This window comes from Somniosus microcephalus, unplaced genomic scaffold, assembly GCF_052327205.1.
Source record: "Somniosus microcephalus isolate GS21.2 unplaced genomic scaffold, FLI_Smic_1.0 unresolved_chr2, whole genome shotgun sequence".
Taxonomy (NCBI): Eukaryota; Metazoa; Chordata; class Chondrichthyes; order Squaliformes; family Somniosidae; genus Somniosus; species Somniosus microcephalus.
In genome coordinates this window covers 86,703,352-86,727,794 of record NW_028225180.1, presented here as the reverse complement: position 1 = coordinate 86,727,794, position 24,443 = coordinate 86,703,352, and the positions used below count along the sequence as shown (strand labels likewise).

At 54.4% G+C, this 24,443-nt stretch overlaps 1 protein-coding gene across 3 annotated transcripts in view; it reads left to right on the top strand.

The window, feature by feature from the left end:
• Positions 1–20,414, top strand: part of LOC147092955 (atlastin-3-like) — a 28,942-nt gene extending 8,528 nt beyond the window's left edge. For 2 of the 3 annotated variants that reach the window (XM_085976286.1, XM_085976285.1), the window contains exons 3-10: positions 2,167–2,384; positions 5,215–5,358; positions 7,321–7,425; positions 12,629–12,679; positions 15,463–15,519; positions 16,533–16,625; positions 18,374–18,512; positions 20,212–20,414. In XM_085976286.1, the coding sequence (XP_085832412.1) occupies positions 2,178–2,384; positions 5,215–5,358; positions 7,321–7,425; positions 12,629–12,679; positions 15,463–15,519; positions 16,533–16,625; positions 18,374–18,512; positions 20,212–20,360 (945 nt within the window). In that variant the 5' untranslated portion in view covers positions 2,167–2,177 and the 3' untranslated portion in view covers positions 20,361–20,414. Of the gene's footprint in view, positions 1–1,341; positions 2,385–5,214; positions 5,359–7,320; positions 7,426–12,628; positions 12,680–15,462; positions 15,520–16,532; positions 16,626–18,373; positions 18,513–20,211 lie in introns of those variants that run through there. The other variant, XM_085976287.1, reaches the window with a different exon arrangement.
• Positions 20,415–24,443: the final 4,029 nt, after the last annotated feature.

Sequence of the window (24,443 nt, the reverse complement as noted above, 5' to 3'; positions counted from 1 at the left end):
TTGGCTCCGAGAATGACCCTCGGCTGATCGTGTGACCGTGTTGTCTCTCCCTCCCCATGTGTTTTGCCTCCATTTCCCGCATACCTCTTCTAAAGATGCAAACTGCTTGCTGGTGGGGAGGGGGGGAGGGTGTGTGGGTGTTGGAGTGCGGATTCCACAGACTCCAGCTGCCCTCAAGTGCCTGGCCATTGGCCATTGGCGTCTGGACCTTTAGCGTCGGCGAGCTATTCGACTCTGGTAGACGCCACCGACCGAACACCACAGTGAGCAGCAGCAGCCTATTCCTCCAGGGAGGGCACTAGAGCTGAGCCTGAAGCTGTCCTCTGCACTCGGGCGCTTTAACCCAGGGGGTCAGCGGACCGAGAGCAGGAGCCCCAGCTAATTTTTACCCTCCCGCAGCCTAGCCACACTGAGACCAGTTGTAACAACCCCACTCCGGCCCTGGCCAAGACTGGTTAACTTAGCACGGGCAGGGGATCGAAGCTGGGTCCATCCCGGGTCTGCAATGGTAGGTACCATACCCTACGATGCACCACACAAGGACCCATCTCAAAGCATCTCCCTTATCCTCCTGTTAAAGTACAGCCAGGGCACAGGATCTACACACTCCGCCACGCAACGTGAGGAGGTTTTGTGCTACGATCCTCTTCCACTCCAGAGACCCGACTCCCATAATCCAGGCCGACACTCCCCGGCTCCAGTACTGAGGGAGCGCCGCACTGTCGGAGGGGCGGTACTGAGGCAGCGCCGCACTGTCGGAGGGGCAGTACTGAGGGAGCGTGCACTGTCGGAGGGACAGTACTGAGGGAGCGCCGCACTGTCAGGGGGGGCAGTACTGAGGGAGCGCCGCATTGTCGGGGGGGGCAGTACTGAGGGATCGACGCACTGTCGGAGGGGCAGCACTGAAGGAGCGCCGCACTGTCGGAGAGGCAGTACTGAGGGAGCGCCGCACTGTCGGGGGGGCAGTACTGAGGGAGCGCCGCACTGTCGGAGGGGCAGTACTGAGGGAGCGCCGCACTGTCAGAGGGGCAGTACTGAGGGAGCGCCGCACTGTCAGAGGGGCAGTACTGAGGGAATGTCACACTGTATGAGGGGCAGTACTGAGGGAGCGCCGCACTGTCGGAGGGGCTGTACTGAGGGAGTGCCGCACTGTCGGAGGGGCAGTACTGAGGGAGCGCCGCACTGTCGGAGGGGCAGTACTGAGGGAAGGCCGCACTGTAGGAGGGGCAGTACTGAGGGAGCGCCGCACTGTCGGAGGGGCAGTACTGAGGGAGCACCGCACTGTCGGAGGGGCAGTACTGAGGGAGCGCCGCACGGTTGGAGGGGCAGTACTGAGGGAGCGCCGCACTGTCGGAGGGGCGGTACTGAGGGAGCGCCGCACTGTATGAGGGGCGGTACTGAGGGAGCGCCGCACTGTCGGAGGGGCGGTACTGAGGGAGCGCCGCACTGTCGGAGGGGCGGTACTGAGGGAGCGCCGCACTGTCGGAGGGGCGGTACTGAGGGAGCGCCGCACTGTCGGAGGGGCTGTACTGAGGGAGCGCCGCACTGTCGGAGGGGCGGTACTGAGGGAGCGCCGCACTGTCGGAGGGGCGGTACTGAGGGAGCGCCGCACTGTCGGAGGGGCGGTACTGAGGGAGCGCCGCACTGTCGGAGGGGCGGTACTGAGGGAGCGCCGCACTGTCAGAGGGGCGGTACTGAGGGAGCGTCGCACTGTCGAAGGTGCCGTCTTTCGGATGAAACGTTAAACCGAGGCCTGTCTGCCCTCTCGGGTGGATGTAAAAGATCCCACGGCCACTAATGGAAGAAGAGCAGGGGGAGTCCTCCCCGGTGTCCTGGGGCCAATATTTATCCCTCAACCAACATCACCAAAAACAGATGATCTGGTCTTTATCACATTTATGATTGTGGGAGCTTGCTGTGCACAAATTGGCTGCCGCGTTTCCCACATTACAACTGTGAGCACACTTCAAAAAAAGTGATTGATTGGCCGTGAAACGCTTTGGGACGTCCTGAGGCGGTGAAAGGCGCGGGAGAAATGCAAATTCTTTCTTTTAAAGGCGCGATATAAACGTCACCGTTCGACAGGCCCGCTAGAGACTGCGGCCCCCGTCCCGTCCCGCTACACTGGAGAGTAACTCAGGGCCCCACTCTGTCCCCTTTCTGCAGCCGGCGACGACATGACGTGCCCGGGGGCCAAGTCTGTGCAGATCATCCACGTCCGCAAGGAGGACCACAGCTTCGCGCTCGACGAGAAGGCCCTGGAGAGCATCCTGCTGCGGGACACCATTCGCGACCTCAACGTGATGGTGCTGTCGGTCGCTGGTGCCTTCCGCAAGGGAAAATCCTTCTTGCTGGACTTCTTGCTACGATTCATGTACAAGCAGGTATTATCTCCCAATATAGGCGTTTCTGCTTACAAGGGGTACTCATCGCGACTTACATAAGAGCATAAGAAATAGGAGCAGGAGTCGGCTATTCGGCCCCTCGAGCCTGCTCCGCCATTCAATAAGATCATGACTGATCTTCGACCTCATCTCCACTTTCCCGCCCGATCCCCATATCCCTCGATTCCCCCAGAGTCCAAAAATCTATCGATCTCTGTCTTGAATATTCTCAACGACTGAGTCTCCACAGCCATCTGGGGTAGAGAATTCCAAAGATTCACCGCCCTCTGAGTGAAGAAATTTCTCCTCATCTCAGTCCCAAATGGCTGACTTAAAGGTGGAGAGGTTTAGGGAGGGAATCCCAGAGTTTAGGGGCCCAGGCGGCTGAAGGCACGGCCGCCAATGGTGGAGCGATGGAAATCGGAGGTAGATATGGGTATCTCTACTTCATCGTTAGATGTATAGAGTGGTGGTGTAGGTTGTCCCTTTTCGGATGACTTTATGATTTGGTCAGCATGGCGCCTTATTATGCTTTCTCTGATGTCCGATGCGCAAGAGGCCAGAATTGGAGGAGCGCAGAGATCTCATAGAATCATAGAAATTTACAGCACGGAAGGAGGCCATTTGTCCCATCGTGTCTGTGCCGGCCGACTAAGAGACTAATCCCACTTTCCAGCTCTCGGTCCGTAGCCCTGTGGGTTATGGCACTTCAAGTGCATATCCAAGTACTTTTTAAATGCGATGAGGGTCTCTGCCTCCACCACCCTTTCAGGCAGCGAGTTCCAGACCTCCACCACCCTCTGGGCGAAAACATTTATCCTCAACTCCCCTCTAATCCTTCTACCAATTACTTTAAATCTCTGCCCCTATCTCGGAGGGTTGTTGGGCTGGAGGAGGTTACAGAGATAGGGAGGGGTGTAGGGCTGGAGGAGGTTACAGAGATAGGGAGGGTTGTAGGGCTGGAGGAGGTTACAGAGATAGGGAGAGTTGTAGGGCTGGAGGAGGTTACAGACATAAGGAGGGGTGTAGGGGCTGGAGGAGGTTACAGAGATAGGGAGGGGTGTAGGGGCTGGAGGAGGTTACAAAGATAGGGAGGGTTGTAGCGTTGGAGGAGGTTACAGAGATAGGGAGGGGTGTGGGGCTGGATGAGGTTACAGAGATAGGGAGGGTTGTAGGGCTGGAGGAGGTTACAGAGATAGGGAGGGTTGTAGGGCTGGAGGAGGTTACAGAGATAGGGAGGGTTGTAGGGCTGGAGGCGGTTACAGAGATAGGGAGGGTTGTAGCGTTGGAGGAGGTTACAGAGATAGGGAGGGGTGTAGGGGCTGTAGGAGGTTACAGAGATAGGGAGGGTTGTAGGGCTGGAGGAGGTTACAATGATAGGGAGGGTTGTAGGGGCTGGAGGAGGTTACAGAGATAGGGAGGGTTGTAGGGGCTGAAGGAGGTTACAGTGATAGGGAGGGGTGTAGGGGCTGGAGGAGGTTACAGAGATAGGGAGGGTTGTAGGGCTGGATGAGGTTACAGAGATAGGGAGGGTTGTAGGGCTGGAGGAGGTTACAGAGATAGGGAGGGTTGTAGGGCTGGAGGAGGTTACAGAGATAGGGAGGGTTGTAGGGCTGGAGGAGGTTACAGAGATAGGGAGGGTTGTAGGGGCTGGATGAGGTTACAGAGATAGGGAGGGTTGTAGGGGCTGAAGGAGGTTACAGTGATAGGGAGGGTTGTAGGGCTGGATGAGGTTACGAGATAGGGAGGGTTGTAGGGCTGGAGGAGGTTACAGAGATAGGGAGGGTTGTAGGGCTGGAGGAGGTTACAGAGATAGGGAGGGTTGTAGGGGGCTGGAGGAGGTTACAGTGATAGGGAGGGTTGTAGGGGGTTGGAGGAGGTTACAGTGATAGGGAGGGTTGTAGGGACTGGAGGAGGTTACAGAGATAGGGAGGTTTGTGGGGGGCTGGAGGAGGTTACAGTGATAGGGAGGGTTGTAGGGGGCTGGAGGAGGTTACAGAGATAGGGAGGGTGTAGGGGCTGGAGGAGGTTACAGAGATAGGGAGGGTTATAGGGCTGGAGGAGGTTACAGAGATAGGGAGGTTTGTGGGGCTGGAGGAGGTTACAGTGATAGGGAGGGTTGTAGGGGCTGGAGGAGGTTACAGAGATAGGGAGAGTTGTAGGGGCTGGAGGAGGTTACAGAGATAGGGAGGGTTGTAGGGGCTGGAGGAGGTTACAGAGATAGGGAGAGTTGTAGGGGCTGGAGGAGGTTACAGAGATAGGGAGGGTGTAGGGGCTGGAGGAGGTTACAGAGATAGGGAGGGTTATAGGGCTGGAGGAGGTTACAGAGATAGGGAGGTTTGTGGGGCTGGAGGAGGTTACAGTGATAGGGAGGGTTGTAGGGGCTGGAGGAGGTTACAGAGATAGGGAGAGTTGTAGGGGCTGGAGGAGGTTACAGAGATAGGGAGGGTTGTAGGGGCTGGAGGAGGTTACAGAGATAGGGAGGGTTATAGGGCTGGAGGAGGTTACAGAGATAGGGAGGGTTGTAGGGGCTGGAGGAGGTTACAGTGATAGGGAGGGGAGGCGAGGAGGCCACGGAGGGATTTGAAAACGAGGATGAGAATTTTAAGGTGTTGCCGGACCGGGAGCCAGTGTAAGTCAGCGAGCACAGGGGGGGTGATGGGCGAACGGGACTGGGTGCGAGTTAGAACACGGGGCAGAGGCAGAGTTTGGGATGAGCTGAAGTTTACCGAGAGTGTAAGAGCATCCCCCGCCCCCGCCCCCCCCCCCCCCGGGGCCTGGACGCACTGGAGTCTGCCCAGTAACAGTTCAGCCTGGTTTGCCATTCCAGAAAACAGGATCGACGTCAAACTGGATGGGCAGGGATGACAAGCCCCTGACCGGATTCTCCTGGCGAGGCGGCTCGGATCCAGACACCAACGGCATCCAGATGTGGACAGAAGTGTTCGTCGTGCAGAAGCCAAACGGAACAAAGGTACAGAGTCCCGTTGACTTTGTCTCCTTGGGGCCTTCCCTTCTCCATCACTGGGCACAGTCTCCCTGTCAGTCTCTCCTTTTAAAGGTTCCTCGCCCCAGGTACCTTTCACTCATGACCTTACTTCATTCCTATGCTGTGGCTCAGTGGGTAGCACTCTCGCTCACTCTCTCTCGCCTCTGAGTCAGCAGGTCGTGAGTTCAATCCCCCACTCCAGAGACTTGAGCCCCATAATCCAGGCCGATGCTCCCAATGCCAGTACTGAGGGAGCGCCGCACTGTCGGAGGGGCGGTACTGAGGGGGCGCCGCACTCTCGGAGGGGTGGTACTGAGGGAGCGCCGCACTGTTGGAGGGGCAGTACTGAGGGAGCGCCGCACTGTCGGAGGGGCGTTACTGAGGGAGCGCCGCACTGTCGGAGGGGCAGTACCGAGGGAGCGCCTCACTGTCGGAGGGGCGGTACTGAGGGAGCGCCGCACTGTCGGAGGGGCAGTGCTGAGGGAGCGCCGCACTGTCGGAGGGGCAGTACTGAGGGAGCGCCGCACTGTCGGAGGGGCGGTACTGAGGGAGCGCCGCACTGTCGGAGGGGCAGCGCTGAGGGAGCGCCGCACTGTCGGAGGGGCAGTACTGAGGGAGCGCCGCACTGTCAGAGGGGGCAGTACTGAAGGAGCACCGCACTGTCGGAGGGGTAGTACTGAGGGAGCGCCGCACTGTCGGCGGGGCGGGGCGTTACTGAGGGAGCGCCGCACTGTCGGAGCGGCAGTACTGAGGGAGTGCCGCACGTCGGAGGGTCAGTACTGAGGGAGCGCCGCACTGTCGGAGGGGCAGGACTGAGGGAGCGCCGCACTGTCGGAGGGGCGGTACTGAGGGAGCGCCGCACTGTCGGAGGGGCAGTACTGAGGGAGCGCCGCACTGTCGGAGGGGCAGTCCTGAGGGAGCGCCGCACTGTTGGAGGGGCAGTACTGAGGGAGCGCCGCACTGTCGGAGGTGCAGTACTGAGGGAGCGCCGCACTGTCGGAGGGGCGGTACTGAGGGAGCGCCGCACTGTCGGAGGGGCGGTACTGAGGGAGCACCGCACTGTCGGAGGGGCAGTACTGAGGGAGCGCCGCACTGTCGGAGGGGCAGTACTGAGGGAGCGCCGCACTGTCGGAGGGGCAGTACTGAGGGAGCGCCGCACTGTCGGAGGGGCCGTACTGAGGGAGCGCCGCACTATCGGAGGAGCAGTACTGAGGGAGCGCCGCACTGTCGGAGGGGCAGTACTGAGGGAGCGCCGCACTGTCGGAGGGGCAGTACTGAGGGAGCGCCGCACTGTCGGAGGGGCAGTACTGAGGGAGCGCCGCACTGTCGGAGGGGCCGTACTGAGGGAGCGCCGCACTATCGGAGGAGCAGTACTGAGGGAGCCCCCCACTGTCAGAGGTGCCGTCTTTCGGATGAGACGTTAAACCGAGGCCCCATCTACCCTCTCAGGTGGATGTAAAAGATCCCACGGCTCATGGCCACTATTGGAAGAAGAGCAGGGGGGAGTTCTCCCCGGTGTCCTGGGGCCAATATTTATCCCTCAACCAACATCAATAAAAACAGATGATCCGATCATTATCACATAGCTGTTTGTGGGAGCTTGCTGTGCGCAAATTGGCTGCCTCAGGACGTGAAAGGCAGTGTAGAAATGCAAGTCTTTCTTTCTCTCTGTCCTTCTTTCATTCTTTCTTTCTCTCTTTCCTTCTCTCTGACTTTATTTCATTCTGTCTTTCTTCAGGATGTGTCAGTGATCTCATCCTGCCTATCTTAACGTGGAATTCAGCTATTTCTGTAAGTTTCAACAAGCATTTACCCGCTGAGTTCGCACAGGAGCCCCCCCCCCCCACCCATGGCTCTGAGTTTACAGGCCGACACCTCGTTAGCGGGAGCGGTTTGCCGAGAGTGCTCCGTTTACCCATGAGTTTTAACCCTGTCTTTCGCCTCCAGGTCGCTGTGTTGCTGTTGGACACTCAGGGAGCCTTTGACAGCCAATCGACCGTGAAGGACTGCGCCACCATCTTTGCCCTCAGCACCATGACGAGCTCGGTCCAGGTAGGGCAGGGAGCGAGGGAGATACGGTGGGGGGGAAGGAAACGCGTTGGGAAAGGGGCATCTGAGCTGAGAGAGGCCGTGGCCCACCAGCACAAGTGCTTTGAGTTGATTCACGTTCAGGAGAGGATTGGGCACAGGAACTGTCTTGTGTTAGCATTAATTAGATTCACAGAACGATACCGCACAGGAGGAGGCCATTCGGCCCATCGTGCCTGTGCCGGCTCTTTGAAAGAGCTCTCCACTTAGTCCCACTCCCCCCTGCTCTCTCCCCACAGCCCTGCACATTTTTTCCCTTCAAGTATTTCTCCAATTCCCTTTTGAAAGTTACTATTGAATCTGCTCCCACCGCCCTTTCAGGCAGCGCATTCCAGATCACAACAACTCGCTGCGTAAAAACATTCTCCTCATCTCCCCTCTGGTTCTTTTACCGATTATCTTCAATCTGTGTCCTCTGGTTACCCACCCTCCTGCAACCGGAAACAGTTTCTCCTTATTTACTCTATCAAAACCCTGCATGATTTTGAACACCTCTATTAAGTCTCCCCTTAATCTTCGCTGCTCTAAGGAGAACAACCCCAGCTTCTCCAGTCTCTCCACGTTACTTAAGTCCCTCATCCCTGGGACCATTCTAGTAAATCTCCTCCGCACCCTCTCCAAGGCCTTGACATCCTTCCTAAAGTGCGGTGACCAGAATTGGACACAATTCTCACGCTGGGGCCTAACCAGAGTTTTATAGAGGGGATAGTTTCAGAATAAGGGGTCGTCCATTTAAGACGGAGATGAGGAGGAATTTCTTCTCTCAGAGGGTCGTGAATCTGTGGAATTCTCCTCCCCAGAGAGCTGTGGAGGCGGAGTCATTGAATATATTCAAGGCTGAGATAGACAGACATTTGAGCTACAGGGGAGTCGAGGGTTATGGGGGAGCAGGCGAGGAAGTGGAGTTGAGGCCAAGATCAGATCAGCCACTGTTAAGTATGTGTATTGTATTGAACAATTAACACAAAGACTTAAACGTATAACTCAAACAGGTCTTTACTGGTTGGAGGTAGGGACTATACATAGGTCTTTACTTCATGCCCACAGGCGGGAACTGAGGGGAGATCAGTACCCACAGTACTATTTATACCCCTATGGCCAGGAGTGGTACTGCGTATCACTACGCCCAACAAGTAGTGCAGTCCTGTCCATAGGTTCAAAGTAGCACACATATTACATACACAACATTCCTCCCTTCCTAGCTTTACAGTCATCTCCCCATTTAACATAACGTAATAACATATATACATATATAACTTCAGGTTTACATAACAGAATAACATAGATACATAGATAACGTCATGTCAAAACAGATCACAGATTCAGTCTCTGCGGAAAACAGTTCACAGATTCAATCTCTGTGGTGGAGTCGGTTCACGTTGCTGGAGTGACTCATTCAATAGTCCTTCCATGGATTTAACAGTTTGAACTTCCGAACTGAATTGGCTCCGTTCGGAGGGACCACGTGTGTGATCTGGTAGAGGTAATAATGGTTCAGATGGGTCATCTTCTGTTTCGACTTTTCCTTTTTTGCTTCTTGGAGACTCTCTGGGCTCCACTGTCAGCTGCCAGCTGCATGCGCAGTTCCTCCTTCTCTCCCTCCTTTTTCCGTAGTAGAGCCACCTTCTCCCGATGTTCCGTAGACTTTCGGTGCTCCTCCATGATTTCTGTATGGTGGGAGTCGAAGTTACAAGTTGGGCAGGACAGGACATAGTAATATTCGGTGTCGTCCTGATCTAGGCCAGCGAGAGGGTCTTCTATTTCCTCCATACCCAGCTGGGCGTTAGCCAGCTTTTGTTCCAAGTCCAGACATCTTTCCTGAAGAGACTTCTTCATGCGTACCTCTTCATCCAGCTTTTTCTGGGCTTTCAGCAAGTCGTTTACTAATGACCTCATTTGAGATTTTACTACTTCAACTTCTTTTGGAGATTGATTGATCGGACTATTCAATCCCTCTACCGGAGCAGCTGTTTCAGCGGTCTGTTGTTCTACGTTGACGTGAGTCAGCGTACCTTTGGCATCCAAGGGCTGCTCTGTTGCAGTCATCTCAGTCTGTGTTGCCACCTCAGCTCTTCCAATAACCTTTGAGAGCTCCGAACCCCTTTCGTTTGAATATTGAAGTTCGTGTTCAAGTTTTTCCCATTTCAGAGTCCTGTCCTTCAGCATATGCAGGAGTTGGCTGACCGTTAACTCCTCTGACATCAGACGTTTTGTGTGCTCCTGCTCCATTTTCTCCATCAGCTGCTTCTGTTGTCTTTCCAGATTCTCCAACTCTATATCAAAGAACTCTTTCGTTGCATTCAACTCTTGCTCACAACGGCGAAGCATTTGTTCTAATTGCTGTTGTAGTTTGAAATGGAGTTGAGTTCGAGCCCGGTGTCCCTCAGAAATGGGCACATCAGTAGACTTGCCAGACTCAGAATCCACAGTTAAACTATGTTGTTGTTGCTCAGTGGAATTCTGTGCTGAAACTTTGTCTTTTGCACCTGAGTTGGGCTTACCATCATCCGTTCCAGAGTCTGGGCCGACTATCTTCACCGAGTTCTCACTCGTTATTGTTTGTAGGAAATGCCAGTCCATATTCATTTTCCTAATCCACTCCCGTCCTAGTAGTGGAGAACCTCCTTCAGATATCACATATAAGTCCATTATTTGACTGTCTTCGCCCTTGTGGACCACTGCAACCTCTATTTTCCTGATGGGGTACACTCTTTGCCCCGTGTATGTTTTCAATATAATCCCCGTATCCTGTAGGGGAATATGTTGGAATAACTTTCCGTAATCTTTCTTATTTATGACCGTCAATGCCGATCCAGTGTCCAATTCCAGTTTTACTTGGACTCCTTCTATCTGAAGAGTGACCCAAATTGTCTGGAGGTCTGCACCCTTACCAGCGTTGAGTACTCTTAAGCTAGCCAGTTCATTACAGCTTAAGCTAGCCAGTTCATTACTGCTAGCGTCTGAATCGGACTCCTGTTCGGTCACCTTGTGTACCTTTGCGTATTTTCCTTGCGGTGACTTCTTGTTGCTGGTCTTCTTCCCTGACCTGCATACTCTAGCTATATGTCCAAGCCTACCACAAGTTCTACATTCTTGGTTTTTAAACCAACACTGGTTCTGATCATGCGTTGTCTTTCCACAACGATAACATTTGCCAGAACTCACACCCAATTTGTGTGCACTGAGCTCCGGTGACCGTAGCTGCATTACTGCCGTGCCTCTCGCTGCGGCTTCGTATGCTGCTGCCATAGTGACCGCCTTCTCAAGCGTCAGCTCATTCTCCTCGAGCAGTCGCTTTTGTGTATCCTGTTTAAATAAACCACACACAAATTTGTCTCGAAGTGCCTCTGTCAGTCCCGTTCCAAACTGGCAATATTTCGCTAATTTACGCAATTCCAGCAAATAATCAGCATTGCTTTCATGCTGTAGCTGCCGATGTCGTAAAATTTAAATCGTTCCGCTAGCATCAGCGGCGTGGGGTTTAGATGATCTTTCAGGACAGTAACAATCTCATCGAACGTCTTATCCGCCGGTTCATCTGGTGATAACAGGTGTTTCAATTGCCCGTATGTCTTCGCACCCATTAAATTTAATAATGTTAGAGCTTTATCTTGGTCATGAATTTTATTGGCCTTACAATAATTTTTTACTCTTTCAACATATATGGCCCAATCTTCGAGGTCACTATCAAAGGTGCTAATATTCCCGTGTTTAGGCATTGTAGATTTGCAATTTCTCAGATTTTATTTTGTTTACTTGTTATCAAAGATGGCGGCTTCCCGCTCTTGCCGTCGTCCTCCGCCCACAAAATGGCGGTTTTCCCGCGCTTGGCGGTCTTCACCCGTCCCCCGACGCCGTCTCCCTTCAGCCCCCGAGTGCGGCCCTTATCTTTGGTTCCGATCGCTGGCCCGCGCTGCGCCTCGCACTTGAAGCGGCTCCCGGCCTCTGGCTCACCCGCTCGCGCGGCTCTTGCTCGCTCCCTCCCGGGCTCTGGCTTACCCGCTCGCGCGTTTCACCGCGGCTCTTATCAGGGATTGCGATCGCCCTTATCTTCTCCAACTTCCCCAGCCCTGTCTTTGCAGCCAACACTGCACGGCTTACCCCACCACCTAGGTTGAACAAGGAAACTGCAGAAAGACTTCTGTCAGTCGCTGGAAGCTGTCAGGATGTTTGCTGCACTCCAGTGCTCAGTCGCTGATGGAGGCTTCAGAGTCCTAAAGCCTGTCGCTTCTAGTGGGGTGGTGATGTTTGAAACCTCTCTTCAACTGCCGCAGGGTAAGAACCTGACTCGTCGCCAGTGTTAAGTATGTGTATTGTATTGAACAATTAACACAAAGACTTAAACGTATAACTCAAACAGGTCTTTACTGGTTGGAGGTAGGGACTATACATAGGTCTTTACTTCATGCCCACAGGCGGGAACTGAGGGGAGATCAGTACCCACAGTACTATTTATACCCCTATGGCCAGGAGTGGTACTGCGTATCACTACGCCCAACAAGTAGTGCAGTCCTGTCCATAGATTCAAAGTAGCACACATATTACATACACAACAGCCACGATCTCATTAAATGGCGGAGCAGGCTCGAGGGGCCGAATGGCCTGCTCCTGCTCCGATTCCTTATGTTCTTATGTTTAGCATAACTTCCTTGCCAAGGATCCCGTGTGCTTTTTAACAGCCTTCTCAATGTGTCCTGCCACCTTCAAAGACTCGTGTACGTACACCCCCAGGTCTCTCTGTTCCTGCACCCCCTTTAAAATTGTTCCATTTAGTTTATATTGCCTCTCCGCATTCTTCCTACCAAAATGAAATACTTCACCCTTCACTGCGTTAAACTGTATCTGCCATGTGTCTGCCCAGTTCACTGTCTGTTGCTATCCTCCTCACTTTTTACTACATTTCCGAGTTTCGTATCATCTGCAAACTTTGAAATGGTGCCCTGTACACCCAAGTCCACATCATTAATATATGTTTAAAAGTGCAGTGTTCCCAACACCGACCCCTGGAGGACACCACTTGCACACCTCCCACCAGTCTGAAGAACAACCGTTCACCACCACTACTCTCTGCTTTCCGTCCCTGAGCCAGTTTCGTATCCACGCTGCCGCTGTCCCTTTATTCCCGAGGGATTTAATTTTGCTAACAGGTCTTTCCGCTTTATTTCAGGTCTATAATTTAACAAACAACATTCAGGAGGATGATCTACAGCATCTTCAGGTGGGTCAGTATGGCTCGTGTGTAATGTAGCCGAGTTTGCGGATGATACAAAGATGGGCGGGAAAGCAAGTTGTGCAGAGGACTCAAAGAATCTGCAAAGGGATATAGACAGGCTGAGTGAGTGGGCAAACATTTGGCAGATGGAGTATAATGTAGGAAAGTGCGAGGTTATCCACTTTGGCAGGAAAAATAAAAAAGCAAATTTTTATTTAAATGGAGAGATTACAAAATGCTACAGTTCAGAGGGACCTGGGGGTCCTTGTGCACGAAACACAAAAAGCTAGCATGCAGGTACAGCAAGTAATCAAAAAGGCAAATGGAGTGTTGGCCTTTATTTCAAGGGGGATGGAGTATAAAAGCAGGGAAGTCCTGCTACAACTGTACAGGGTATCGGTGAGACCACACCTGGAGGACTGCGTACAGTTTTGGTCTCCTTATTTAAGGAAGGATATACTTGCATTGGAGGCAGTTCAGAGACGATTCACGAGGTTAATTCCAGAGATGAGAGGGTTGTCTTATGAAGAAAGGTTGAGCAGGTTGGGCCTGTACTCGGAGTTTAGAAGAATGAGAGGTGATCTTATTGAAACATATAAGATACTGAGGGGGATTGACAGGGTAGATGCAGAGAGGATGTTTCCCCTCGTGGGGAAATCTAGAACTCGGGGGCACAGTTTCAGAATAAAGGGTCGCCCTTTTAGAACTGAGATGAGGAGGAATTTCTTCTCTCAGAGGGTCGTAAATCTGTGGAATTCTCTGCCCCAGAGAGCCGTGGAGGCTGGGTCATTAAATACATTTAAGGTGGAGATAGGCAGATTTTTGCAAGATAAGGAAGTGAAGGGTTATGGGGAGCGGGCAGGGAAGTGGCTTTGAGCCCAAGATCAGCCATGATCTTATTGAATGGTGGAGCAGGCGCGAGGATCCAAGTGGCCTATTCCTGCTCCTATTTCTTATGTTCTTATGTGTAACAGGTGTCCTGTTTGTAACCTTCTGCCCCCAGACCGTTTCCTGTGAGCTGCGCTTTGCTGCGGGCGGCCTGTTTCTTTTAGTGCGCGGTCCCTTTAAATTTCTGCGCCCGCCCGGTATTTACAGTGCAAAAGCCGGTGAGCGGCCTGTGCGGGACCTTTGAGATCACCGTGCGGCCGGGCGTGCGTGTGCCTTAGCAGGAACATCACCCCGGAGCGCTCACATTCCCAGCTGATTCGACTGACCTGAAATGTACGGGATCCCCCCTTTACGAACATACGGAAAAGGACGGGTCAGGCAGCATCTGCGGAGAGAGGAACAGAGTTAACGTTTCAGCTCGATGACCTTTCGTCGGAACTGGAAGATGGTAGAGATTTAACAGTTTTGAAGTGAGTACAGAGGCAGGGAAAGGGGGGGCTGGTGCAGGGAAAGAACAAAAGGTCTGTGATAGGGTGGAGGGCAGGAGTGATTAAATGACACAAGGGATGATGGTGCACAGAAAGACTTGCATTTCTCCCGCGCCTTTCACGGCCTCAGGACTTCCCAAAGCGCTTTACAGCCAATGAAGTACTTTTGTTGAATGGTGCTCACTGTTGTAATGTAGGAAACACGGCAGCTAATTTGAGCACAGCAAAATCCCACAAACAGCAATGTGTAAAAGACCAGATCATCTCTGAAGGATAAATATTGGGCCCAGGACACCGAGGAGAACTCCCCTGCTCTTCTTCCAATAGTGGCCGTGGGATCTTTTATGTCCACCTGAGAGGGCAGGCGGGGCCTTGGTTTAATGTCTCATGCCTAAGACGGCACCTCCGACAGTGCAGCGCTCCCTCAGTACTGCCCCTCCGACAGTGCGGCGCTCCCTCAGTACTGACCCTCCGACAGTGCGGCGCTCCCTCAGTACCGCCCCTCCGACAGTGCGGCGCTCCCTCAGTACTGCCCCTCCGACAGTGCGACGCTCCCTCAGTACCGCCCCTCCGACAGTGCGGCGCTCCCTCAGTACCGCCCCTCCGACAGTGCGGCGCTCCCTCAGTACCACCTCTCCGACAGTGCGGTGCTCCCTCAGTACTGCCCCTCCGACAGTGCGGCGCTCCCTCAGTACCACCCCTCCAACAGTGCGGCGCTCCCTCAGTACTGCCCCTCCGACAGTGCGGCGCTCCCTCAGTACTGCCCCTCCGACAGTGCGGCGCTCCCTCAGTACTGCCCCTCCGACAGTGCGGCGCTCCCTCAGTACTGCCCCTCTGACAGTGCGGCGCTCCCTCAGTACTGACCCTCCGACAGTGCGGCGCTCCCTCAGTACCGCCCCTCCGACAGTGCGGCGCTCCCTCAGTACTGCCCCTCCGACAGTGCGGCGCTCCCTCAGTACCGCCCGTCCGACAGTGCGGCGCTCCCTCAGTACCACCCCTCTGACAGTGCGGCGCTCCCTCAGTACCGCCCCTCCGACAGTGCGGTGCTCCCTCAGTACTGCCCCTCCGACAGTGCGGCGCTCCCTCAGTACCGCCCCTCCAACAGTGCGGCGCTCCCTCAGTACTGCCCCTCCGACAGTGCGGCGCTCCCTCAGTACTGCACTGTGACTGTCAGCCTGGATTATGGGCTCAAGTCTCTTGGAGTGGGACTTGAGTCCACAACCGTCTGACTCAGAGGCGAGACTACCACCCACTGTACAAGGCAAAAGAGGGTGATAACGAGACTGGAAGGCTGTAAAGGGCCTATGTAGGAAGCTTAACAACTTGAGACATTCACCACCACTCCCATTTTCTCTCAGACAGCAGGTGCTGGTCACGGTAAAGCTGTAACCTCCGTCTCCTCTTCTGTTCCAGCTCTTCACGGAGTACGGGCGCCTGGCCTTGGATGAGACATCGCTAAAACCTTTCCAGGTAAGAGGACCGCAGCCTCAGGGACAATAAACAGCAAAAACCAACCTTCAGTTACCTCAATCCCCAGTCACTCCCTCGTTTATGTTTGCAGGCAGTGTTAATGTTCCTAATTTCTCCCCCCCACTTTAGGTTTTCAGCGCTCTGTCCCTCGGGTCGAGTGCAGAGCCAGTTGGGCAGAGGTGTTAACAAGGCTCTTCCCTGGGTTTGATCACTCCCTTCAGTGGCTTTGGTTTAGGGAGGTTTGGCGACAGGTTGTCCTCTCAGCATCAAGAGATGTGTGGCCAGTAAAGAAAGAAGGAACTCCCATTTCTCCCGCACCTTTCACCACCTCAGGACGTCCCAAAGCCGTTTTACAGCCAATGAAGTACTTTTTGAAGTGTGCTCACTGTTGTAATGTAGGAAACGCGGCAGCCAATTTGCGCACAGCAAGCTCCCACAAACAGCAATGTGATAATGACCAGATCATCTGTTTTCATGATGTGGGTTGAAGGATAAATATTGATCCCAGGACACCAGGGGAGAACTCCCCTGCTCTTCTTCCAATAGTGGCTGTGGGATCTTTTACATCCGCCCGAGAGAGCAGACGGGGCCTCGGTTTAACGTCTCATCCGAAAGACGGCACCTCCGACAGTGCAGCGCTCCCTCAGTACCGCCCCTCCGACTGCGCGGCGTTCCCTCAGTACTGCCCCTCTGACAGTGCAGTGCTCCCTCAGTACTGCCCCTCCGACAGTGCGGCGCTCCCTCAGTACTGCCCCTCTGACAGTGCGGCGCTCCCTCAGTACTGCCCCTCCGACAGTGCGGCGCTCCCTCAGTACCGCCCCTCCGACAGTGTGGCGCTCCCTCAGTACTGGCACCGGGAGTGTCGGCCTGGATTATGTGCTCAAGTCTCTGGAGTGGGGGATTGAACCCACGACCTTCTGAGTCTGAAGCAAGAGAGAGGGAGAGAGTGCAATCCATTGAGCCACGGCTGACATCTGAAGCCATTTTAACGCGGCGCTCACTCTGTCCTGTAGACGCTGCTGTTCCTGGTGCGGGATTGGAGCTTTCCCTACGAGTTTCCGTACGGATTGGAAGGAGGCAAGAGATTCCTGGAGAGGCGACTAGAGGTAAGGATCAGATACATTCATTCCCTACATTCTGCTCTTCCCACCTGATTGTCCGGTGCAGACAGCTACCAGCCTCCAAGCCCGTTTGAACTGATTAAAGGACTCGATCGGGTCGATAGAGAGAAACTATTTCCTCTCGTGGGGGGAGTCCAGAACAAGGGGGCAGAACCTTAATACAAAAGCAAAATACTGCGCATGCTGGAAATCTGAACTAAAAACAGAAAATGCTGGACATACTCAGCAGGTCAGGCAGCATCTGTGGGGAGAGAAACAGAGTTAACGTTTCATCGTCAGAACTGGAAAAAGTTGGAGATGGAACAGGTTTTTAAGCAAGTGTAGGGGCCGGGAGAGGGGGGAGGGGAGGAAAGAACAAAAGGGAAGGTCTGTGATAGGGTGGAAGGCAGGAGAGATTAAGAGACAAAAGGGATGATGGTGTGAGGCAAAAGGAGATGGTAATGGGACAAGTTAAGAAACAAAAGATGACTCTAGATGAAATGTAAATGGCAATGGCAGAATGATCGACAGCTGCCATGTGAGAGAGAGAAAGAAAATGAAAACAAGATAGGGGCAGAGGTTATGGCCTGAAATTGTTGAACTCGATGTTGAGTCCAGAAGGCTGTAAAGTGCCTAATCGAAAGATGAGGTGCTGTTCCTCGAGCTTACACTGAGCTTCATTGGAACAGTGTAAGAGGCCGAGGACGGAGAGATCAGAGTGGGAGTGGAGCGGAGAATTAAAGTGATGAGCAACCGGAAGCTCAGGGTCACCCTTACGGACTGAACGGAGGTGTTCCGCAAAGCGGTCACCCAATCTGCGTTTGGTCTCCCCAATGTAGAGGAGACTGCATCGTGAGCAGCGAATACAGTGTACTAGGTTAACCTTAATAAACCTTAAAATTAGAGCCAGGCTGTTCAGGGATAACGTCACACAAAGGGGATTGGAAACCTGGAGCTCTCTCCCCCCGCAAAGAGCTGTGGAGGCTGGGCGGGGGTGGGAGGGTGGGATCAATTGAAAATGTCAAAACTAAGTTATATGAATCAGTCATTCATGAAAGAATGACTTATGAAATAATACTGGGTGGCCTGCTGGTGGCGCTGTCCAGGGAGAGTATAAATACTCGGGCACAGGCCCAGCTTGCTCAGGACATTCTTAACAGGAACTAGTGAAGGACACAACTAGACCTCCATGTTGTAAAACAGTTGATTAAAGCTTTGTTTAACGCTTAGACCAAGTGCCTAGTAGTTTTCTTACGTCAGTGAGTTTGATCAGCTCGTGGTAGGAAGTGGAACCTGGGAGAGCTCAGTTAGCGAGTGTCCTCCACGAGCCAGTCCATAGCGGGGGGAGGTTGGGATGTGGGGCGGGATGGGTGGAACCCTGCCCGCGATGTGGGGCGGGATGTGGGGGCAGGATGGGTGGGACCCCGCCCGTGATGTGGGGCTGGATGTGGGGCGGGATGGGTGGGGAACCTGCCCGCGGTGTGGGTGGGCGGGATGTGGGGCGGGATGTGTGGGCGGGATGTGGGGCAGGGTGGGTGGGCGGGATGTGGGACGGGATGGGTGGGACCCCGCCCGCGATGTGGGGCGGGGTGGGCGGGATGTGGGGCGGGACCCCGCCCGCGATGTGGGGCGGTGTGGGTGGGCGGGATGTGGGGCGGGGGATGGGTGGGACCCCGCCCGCGATGTGGGGCGGGATAGGTGGGACCTCGCCCGCCCGGTCGCTGACACGCTGCATGCTCCTTTATCGCCCTCAGGTCAGAGCCCACCAGCACGAGGAGCTGCAGCTGGTGCGGAGGCACATCCACTCCTGCTTCAGCAACATCTACTGCTTCGTCATGCCCCACCCGGGGCTCAAGGTGGCCACCAACCCCACCTTCGACGGCAAGCTGCGAGGTAGGTGCCGGCATCGAAGGGAAGCTCCAGTATTCGCACCGGGTATCTTGTGCGAACAATTTATACTGTCCCTCAGGACGTCCCAAAGCCCTTCACAGCCAATGAAGTAATTTGTTTTTGAAGTGTGGTCACTGTTGTAATGTGGGAAACCCAGCCACCAATTTGCGCACAGCAAGCTCCCACAAACAGCAATGTGATAATGACCAGATCATCTGTTTTAGTGATGTTGGTTGAGGGATAAATATTGGCTCCAGGACACCAGGGAGAACTCCCCCTGCTCTTCTTCCAATAGTGGCCGTAGGATCTTTTATGTCCACCTGAGAGAGCAGACGGGGCCTCGGTTTAACGTCTCATCTGAAAGACGGCCCCTCCGACAGTGCAGCGCTCCCTCAGTACTGCCCCTCCGACAGTACGGCGCTTCCTCAGTACTGCCCCTCCGACAGTGCGGCGCTCCCTCAGTACTGCCCCTCCGACAGTACAGCGCTCCCTCAGTACTGCCCCTCCGATGGTGCAGTGCTCCCTCAGTACCGCCCCTCCGACAGTGCGGCGCTCCCTCAGTACCGCCCCTCCGACAGTGCAGCGCTCCCTCAGTACTGCCCCTCTGACAGTGCGGCGCTCCCTCAGTACTGCCCCTCCGACAGTGCAGCGCTCCCTCAGTACTGCCCCTCCGACAGTGCGGCGCTCCCTCGGTACTGCCCCTCTGACAGTGCAGCGCTCCCTCAGTACTGCCCCTCTGACAGTGCGGCACTCCCTCAGTACCGCCCCTCCGACAGTGCGGCGCTCCCTCAGTACTGCCCCTCCGACAGTGCAGCGCTCCCTCGGTACTACCCCTCCAACAGTGCGGCGCTCCCTCAGTACTGCCCCTCCGACAGTGCAGCGCTCCCTCGGTACTGCCCCTCTGACAGTGCGGCGCTCCCTCAGTACTGCCCCTCCAACAGTGCGACACTCCCTCAGTACTGACTCATCAAACACTCCAAGGGCAGGTACAGCACGAGTTAGATACAGAGTAAAGCTCCCTCTACACTGTCCCATCAAACACTCCCAGGGCAGGTACAGCACGGGTTAGATACAGAGTAAAGCTCCCTCTACACTGTCCCATCAAACACTCCAAGGGCAGGTACAGCACGGGTTAGATACAGAGTAAAGCTCCCTCTACACTGTCCCATCAAACACTCCCAGGGCAGGTACAGCACAGGTTAGATACAGAGTAAAGCTCCCTCTACACTGTCCCATCAAACACTCCCAGGGCAGGTACAGCACGGGTTAGATACAGAGGTCGATAGATTCTTGTTAGAAAAGCGACATGGAAGCAAGGCGGGTAGATGGAGCTAGGTCGCAGATCAGCCCCAATCTAATTGAATGGCGGAACAGGCTCGAGGGGCTGAATGGCCCCCTCCTGTCCCGATGACTGGAGCCTGGTGCTTGCAGAGAGCTTGCTGTTCATCAGCGAGTCCCACAGAAACAGCTCAGGTGGAGTCCAGGTGCCCACCATTGTGTTTGACTGCAACTGCCAATTTAAACACACCCCCCCCACCCTACCGCTCCCTCGCCCTCTCTGCTGTCTGTGACCCCCAACCCACCCCGCCAGTCTGCCAGCTGTGGGGAAAAGGAGGTCATAATAACCCGCCGTCTCCCGCTCCTGTGGCCCTGCCCTCGTGCCCCTCCCCGCCCGTGGTGCTGAACTCTGAACTCTTCTCAGATATCGACGAAGAGTTCAAGATTCACCTGGAAAGCCTGGTACACCTCCTGCTCAGTCCTCCAAACCTGGTCGAGAAGGAGATCGGCGGATCCAAAGTCAGCTGCAGAAACCTGATGGAATATTTTAAGGTAGGGCCCCCTCCCACTTGAGCGGTTTTTGGACGCTTCCTGTCTTTATTACTAAAGGCACGGCAACAGAAATACCGGAGGCAAACGCGCCGCGACCACGGGACGCAGGACTCCCGAGACACCGTACTGGCAGCCCGCGTCCTTTCCCTCTCGTCCCCTTCACAGAGGGAATGGGAGGATTCGACTGTGCACCAGTCGCTGAAGGTAAGCATGCAGGTGCAGCAGGCGGTTAAGAAGGCAAATACATAGATACATAGAAGATATGAGCAGGAGTAGGCCATTCGGCCCCTCGAGCCTGCTCTGCCATTCAATGAGGTCATGGCTGATCTTCCAAATTCAGTACCCTGTCCCTGCCTTCTCCCCATATCCCTTGATCCCTTTAGCCTTAAGAAATATATCCAACTCCTTCTTGAATATATTTAATGAATTGACCTCAACTGCCTTCTGTGGTAGAGAATTCGACAGGTTCACCACTCTCTGGGTGAAGAAATTCCTCCTCATCTCAGTCCTAAATGGCTTACCCCTTATCCTTAGACTGTGACCCCTGGTTCTGGACTCCCCGGCCATCGGGAACATGTTGGCCTTCATATCAAGGGGGTTCGAGTATAGGAATAGGGATACCTTACTACAGCTGTACAAGGTGCTGGTGAGACCGCACCTGGAGTATTGTGTACAGTTTTGGTCGCCCCATCTGCGGAAGGATGTTCTTGCCATGGAAAGAGTGCAACGGCGATTCACCAGGCTGATACCTGGAATGGCGGGAATGACCTACGAAGAGAGATTAAATAGTTTGGGCTTGTACTCACTGGAGTTTAGAAGATTGAGAGGGGATCTCATCGAAACATATAAAATTATGGCAGGCCTGGACAGGCTGAATTCAGAGAGAATGTTTCCAATGGCCGGGGAGCACAGAACCAGGGGCCACAGTCTAAAAATAGCGGGCAAATCATTTAAAACAGAGATGAGGAAGAATTTCTTCACTCAAAGAGTGGTGAGCCTGTGGAATTCCCTGCCACAGAGGGCTGTGAAGGCTAATTCAATAAATATTTTCAAGAGAGAATTGGATATATTTCTGAAGGCTAAGGGGATTAAGGGTTACGGAGAAAAGGCGGGGACGGGGTACTGAACTGGTAAGATCAGCCATGATCTCATTGAATGGCGGAGCAGGCTCGAAGGGCCGAATGGCCTACTCCTGTTCCTATCTCTATGTATCTATGTATCTATGTAACATCCTTCCTGCATCTAGTCTGTCTAGTCCTGTTAGAATTTTATAAGTTTCGATGAGTGTGGTAAACCACTGTTATTGTTGTTCACTGTTGTTGTTGTTGTTGCACACTGTTGTATCTATGCATGCCTCAGCTGGCTCCGCCCCTGGCTCCACCCACATGCCCAGGTATAAAGGTGACTGCTCTGCAGCCCCCTGCCTTCTTGGAAACCAGTCAACCACGAGAGGCATGCTCTGTTCTTTGTTAATAAAAGCCTTTTAGTTACTCTCCTAACTCTCCGTCTTTTATGAGTAATTAATAGCGCATCAATTTTATTAACAAAAACAAAATGTCGGCACCAAACGCTGAGCAGCAGGCGCTGCAGCAAATGACGGCACCAAACGCTGAGCAGCAGGCGCTGCTGCATGCCCTCAGACCAACATGCCTGGACCTAGACCCTCAAGAGGCGGGTTCGTCTACCAAGTTCGCACAATGGCTGCGTTGCTTCGAAGCTTACCTGGAAGCCTCAGCTGTGAAACTAGATGGAAACAAACTAAAAATCCTGGCCTCCAAGGTGGGCCACCAAGTCTACACGCTCATCCAGGACGCGACTACCTACGCAGCGGCTATCGATCTGCTAAAAGGACAATACACACGCCCGGTAAATACGGTTTATGCCAGACACCTCCTGAGATCCTGCAAACAGCAGTCCGGGGAATCGGTGGAGGCATTCCTACGGGCACTACAGATACTCGGCCGAGCCTGCGATTGTAAAGAGGTATCGGCCGCGACACACACGGAGGGACTTATCCGAGATGCTTTCGTTGCGGGCCTCAAGTCCGACTACTCCCGGCAGAGACTGCTGGAGAAGGGCGAAATCGACCTGAAGAAGGCAGTGTCCCTCGCGCTCTCGCTAGACGCGGCCCACCGGAATATGGACGCTTTCTCCCCTAACCGCTCCGCACCGTGGACGCCGCAACCTTGGGTCATGGGACCGCCACCCCCGGCACCAACTGCTGCAGCGATGTCCAAGGGCCCGAAATGTTACTTTTGTGGCCAGGCAAAACACCCCAGAGCACGCTGCCCGGCGAAAAACGCTACCTGCTCTGGCTGCGGGAAGAAAGGACACTACGTCAGCGCCTGCAAAGGTAAAACCGCTAACGCCAGCAGCGCCGCGTGTGAACCATGGGGGCAGCCATCTTGTCCGCCATCTTGGACACCTCCAGCCGCGTGCGGATCGGGATCATGGGCGCAGCCATTTTGTCCGCCATCTTGGACGCCTCCAACTCCAATCGCAGGTGACCCGGACTCAACCACCGCCTCGTCTGACGACCACAGCGACTCGCTCGACCATACGCTGGCCTCCGTGACGCTGGACCAATCTCTCCCTCACCAACTGTCCAGGTCCATGATGGACATTACGGTAAACGGCCGCGCCACTACCTGCCTTTTCGACAGCGGGAGCACGGAGAGCTTTATCCACCCCGACACGGTGCGCAGTTACTCTCTCCCGGTCCGGCCAATGCGCCATCGGATCTCTATGGCTTCCAAATCCCATTCAGCAGACGTCGGTGGCTACTGTGTAGTGACCCTTTCAGTAAGGGGCACAGAATACAAAAATTTTAAACTTCTTGTCCTGCCCCATCTCTGCGCTGCCGTTCTACTGGGGTTGGATTTTCAGTGCCACCTTAAAAGTGTCACATTAGCGTACGGCGGACCCCTCCCCCCACTCACAGTCTGCAGCCAGCAGCTTTTAAATCGCCCGCCGCGCACCATTTGCAGCCTCTCCACGCTTAAAGTCTCCCCCCCCCTTGTTCGCTAACCTCACCCGCGACTGTAAGCCCATCGCTACCAAAAGCAGGCGGTACAGTGCCGGGGATAGGAGCTTCATTAAATCCGAAGTAGCAAGACTTCTGAAGGAAGGGATTATTGAGGGTAGCACTAGCCCATGGCGAGCACAAGTGGTGGTAGTGAAGACTGGCGAAAAACAGCGCCTAGTTATTGACTACAGCCAGACGATCAACCGCTACACCCAGTTAGATGCATACCCACTCCCCCGCATATCTGACATGGTCAATCAGATAGCACAATACCGGGTGTTCTCGACGATTGATCTGAAGTCGGCATACCACCAGCTCCCCATCAGGGCTGAGGACCGCCAGTACACAGCTTTTGAAGCTGACGGTCGTCTCTACCACTTCCTCCGAGTCCCCTTCGGCGTCACCAATGGGGTTTCGGTCTTCCAAAGGGAGATGGACCGAATGGTTGACCAGAACGCGCTGCAGGCCACCTTCCCCTATCTAGACAACGTCACCATCTGCTGCCACGACCAGCAGGACCATGACGTTAACCTAGAGAAATTCCTCCGTACGGCCCAGCGGCTGAATCTAACATACAACAAGGACAAATGTATGTTTCGCACCACGCGCCTCGCCATTCTTGGCTGCGTAGTGGAGAATGGAGTCATCGGCCCCGACCCCGACAGAATGCGCCCCCTTATGGAGCTCCCCCTCCCCCACTGCCAAAAAGCACTGAAGAGATGCCTAGGGTTTTTCTCTTACGATGCTCAGTGGGTGCCCAACTATGCGGACAAAGCCAGACCCCTCATCAAGTCCACCTCCTTCCCACTGACAGCAGAGGCATGTGCAGCCTTCACTCTCATAAAAAGAGATATTGCGAAGGCCACAATGCACGCAGTGGATGAGTCCATCCCTTTCCAAGTGGAGAGCGACGGATCCGACTTTGCCCTAGCTGCAACCCTTAACCAGGCGGGGAGACCCGTGGCCTTTTTCTCAAGGACCCTCCAAGGCCCCGAGATTCGACACTCCTCTGTCGAAAAGGAGGCCCAGGCCATTGTGGAAGCGGTGCGACATTGGAGGCATTACCTGGCCGGAAAACG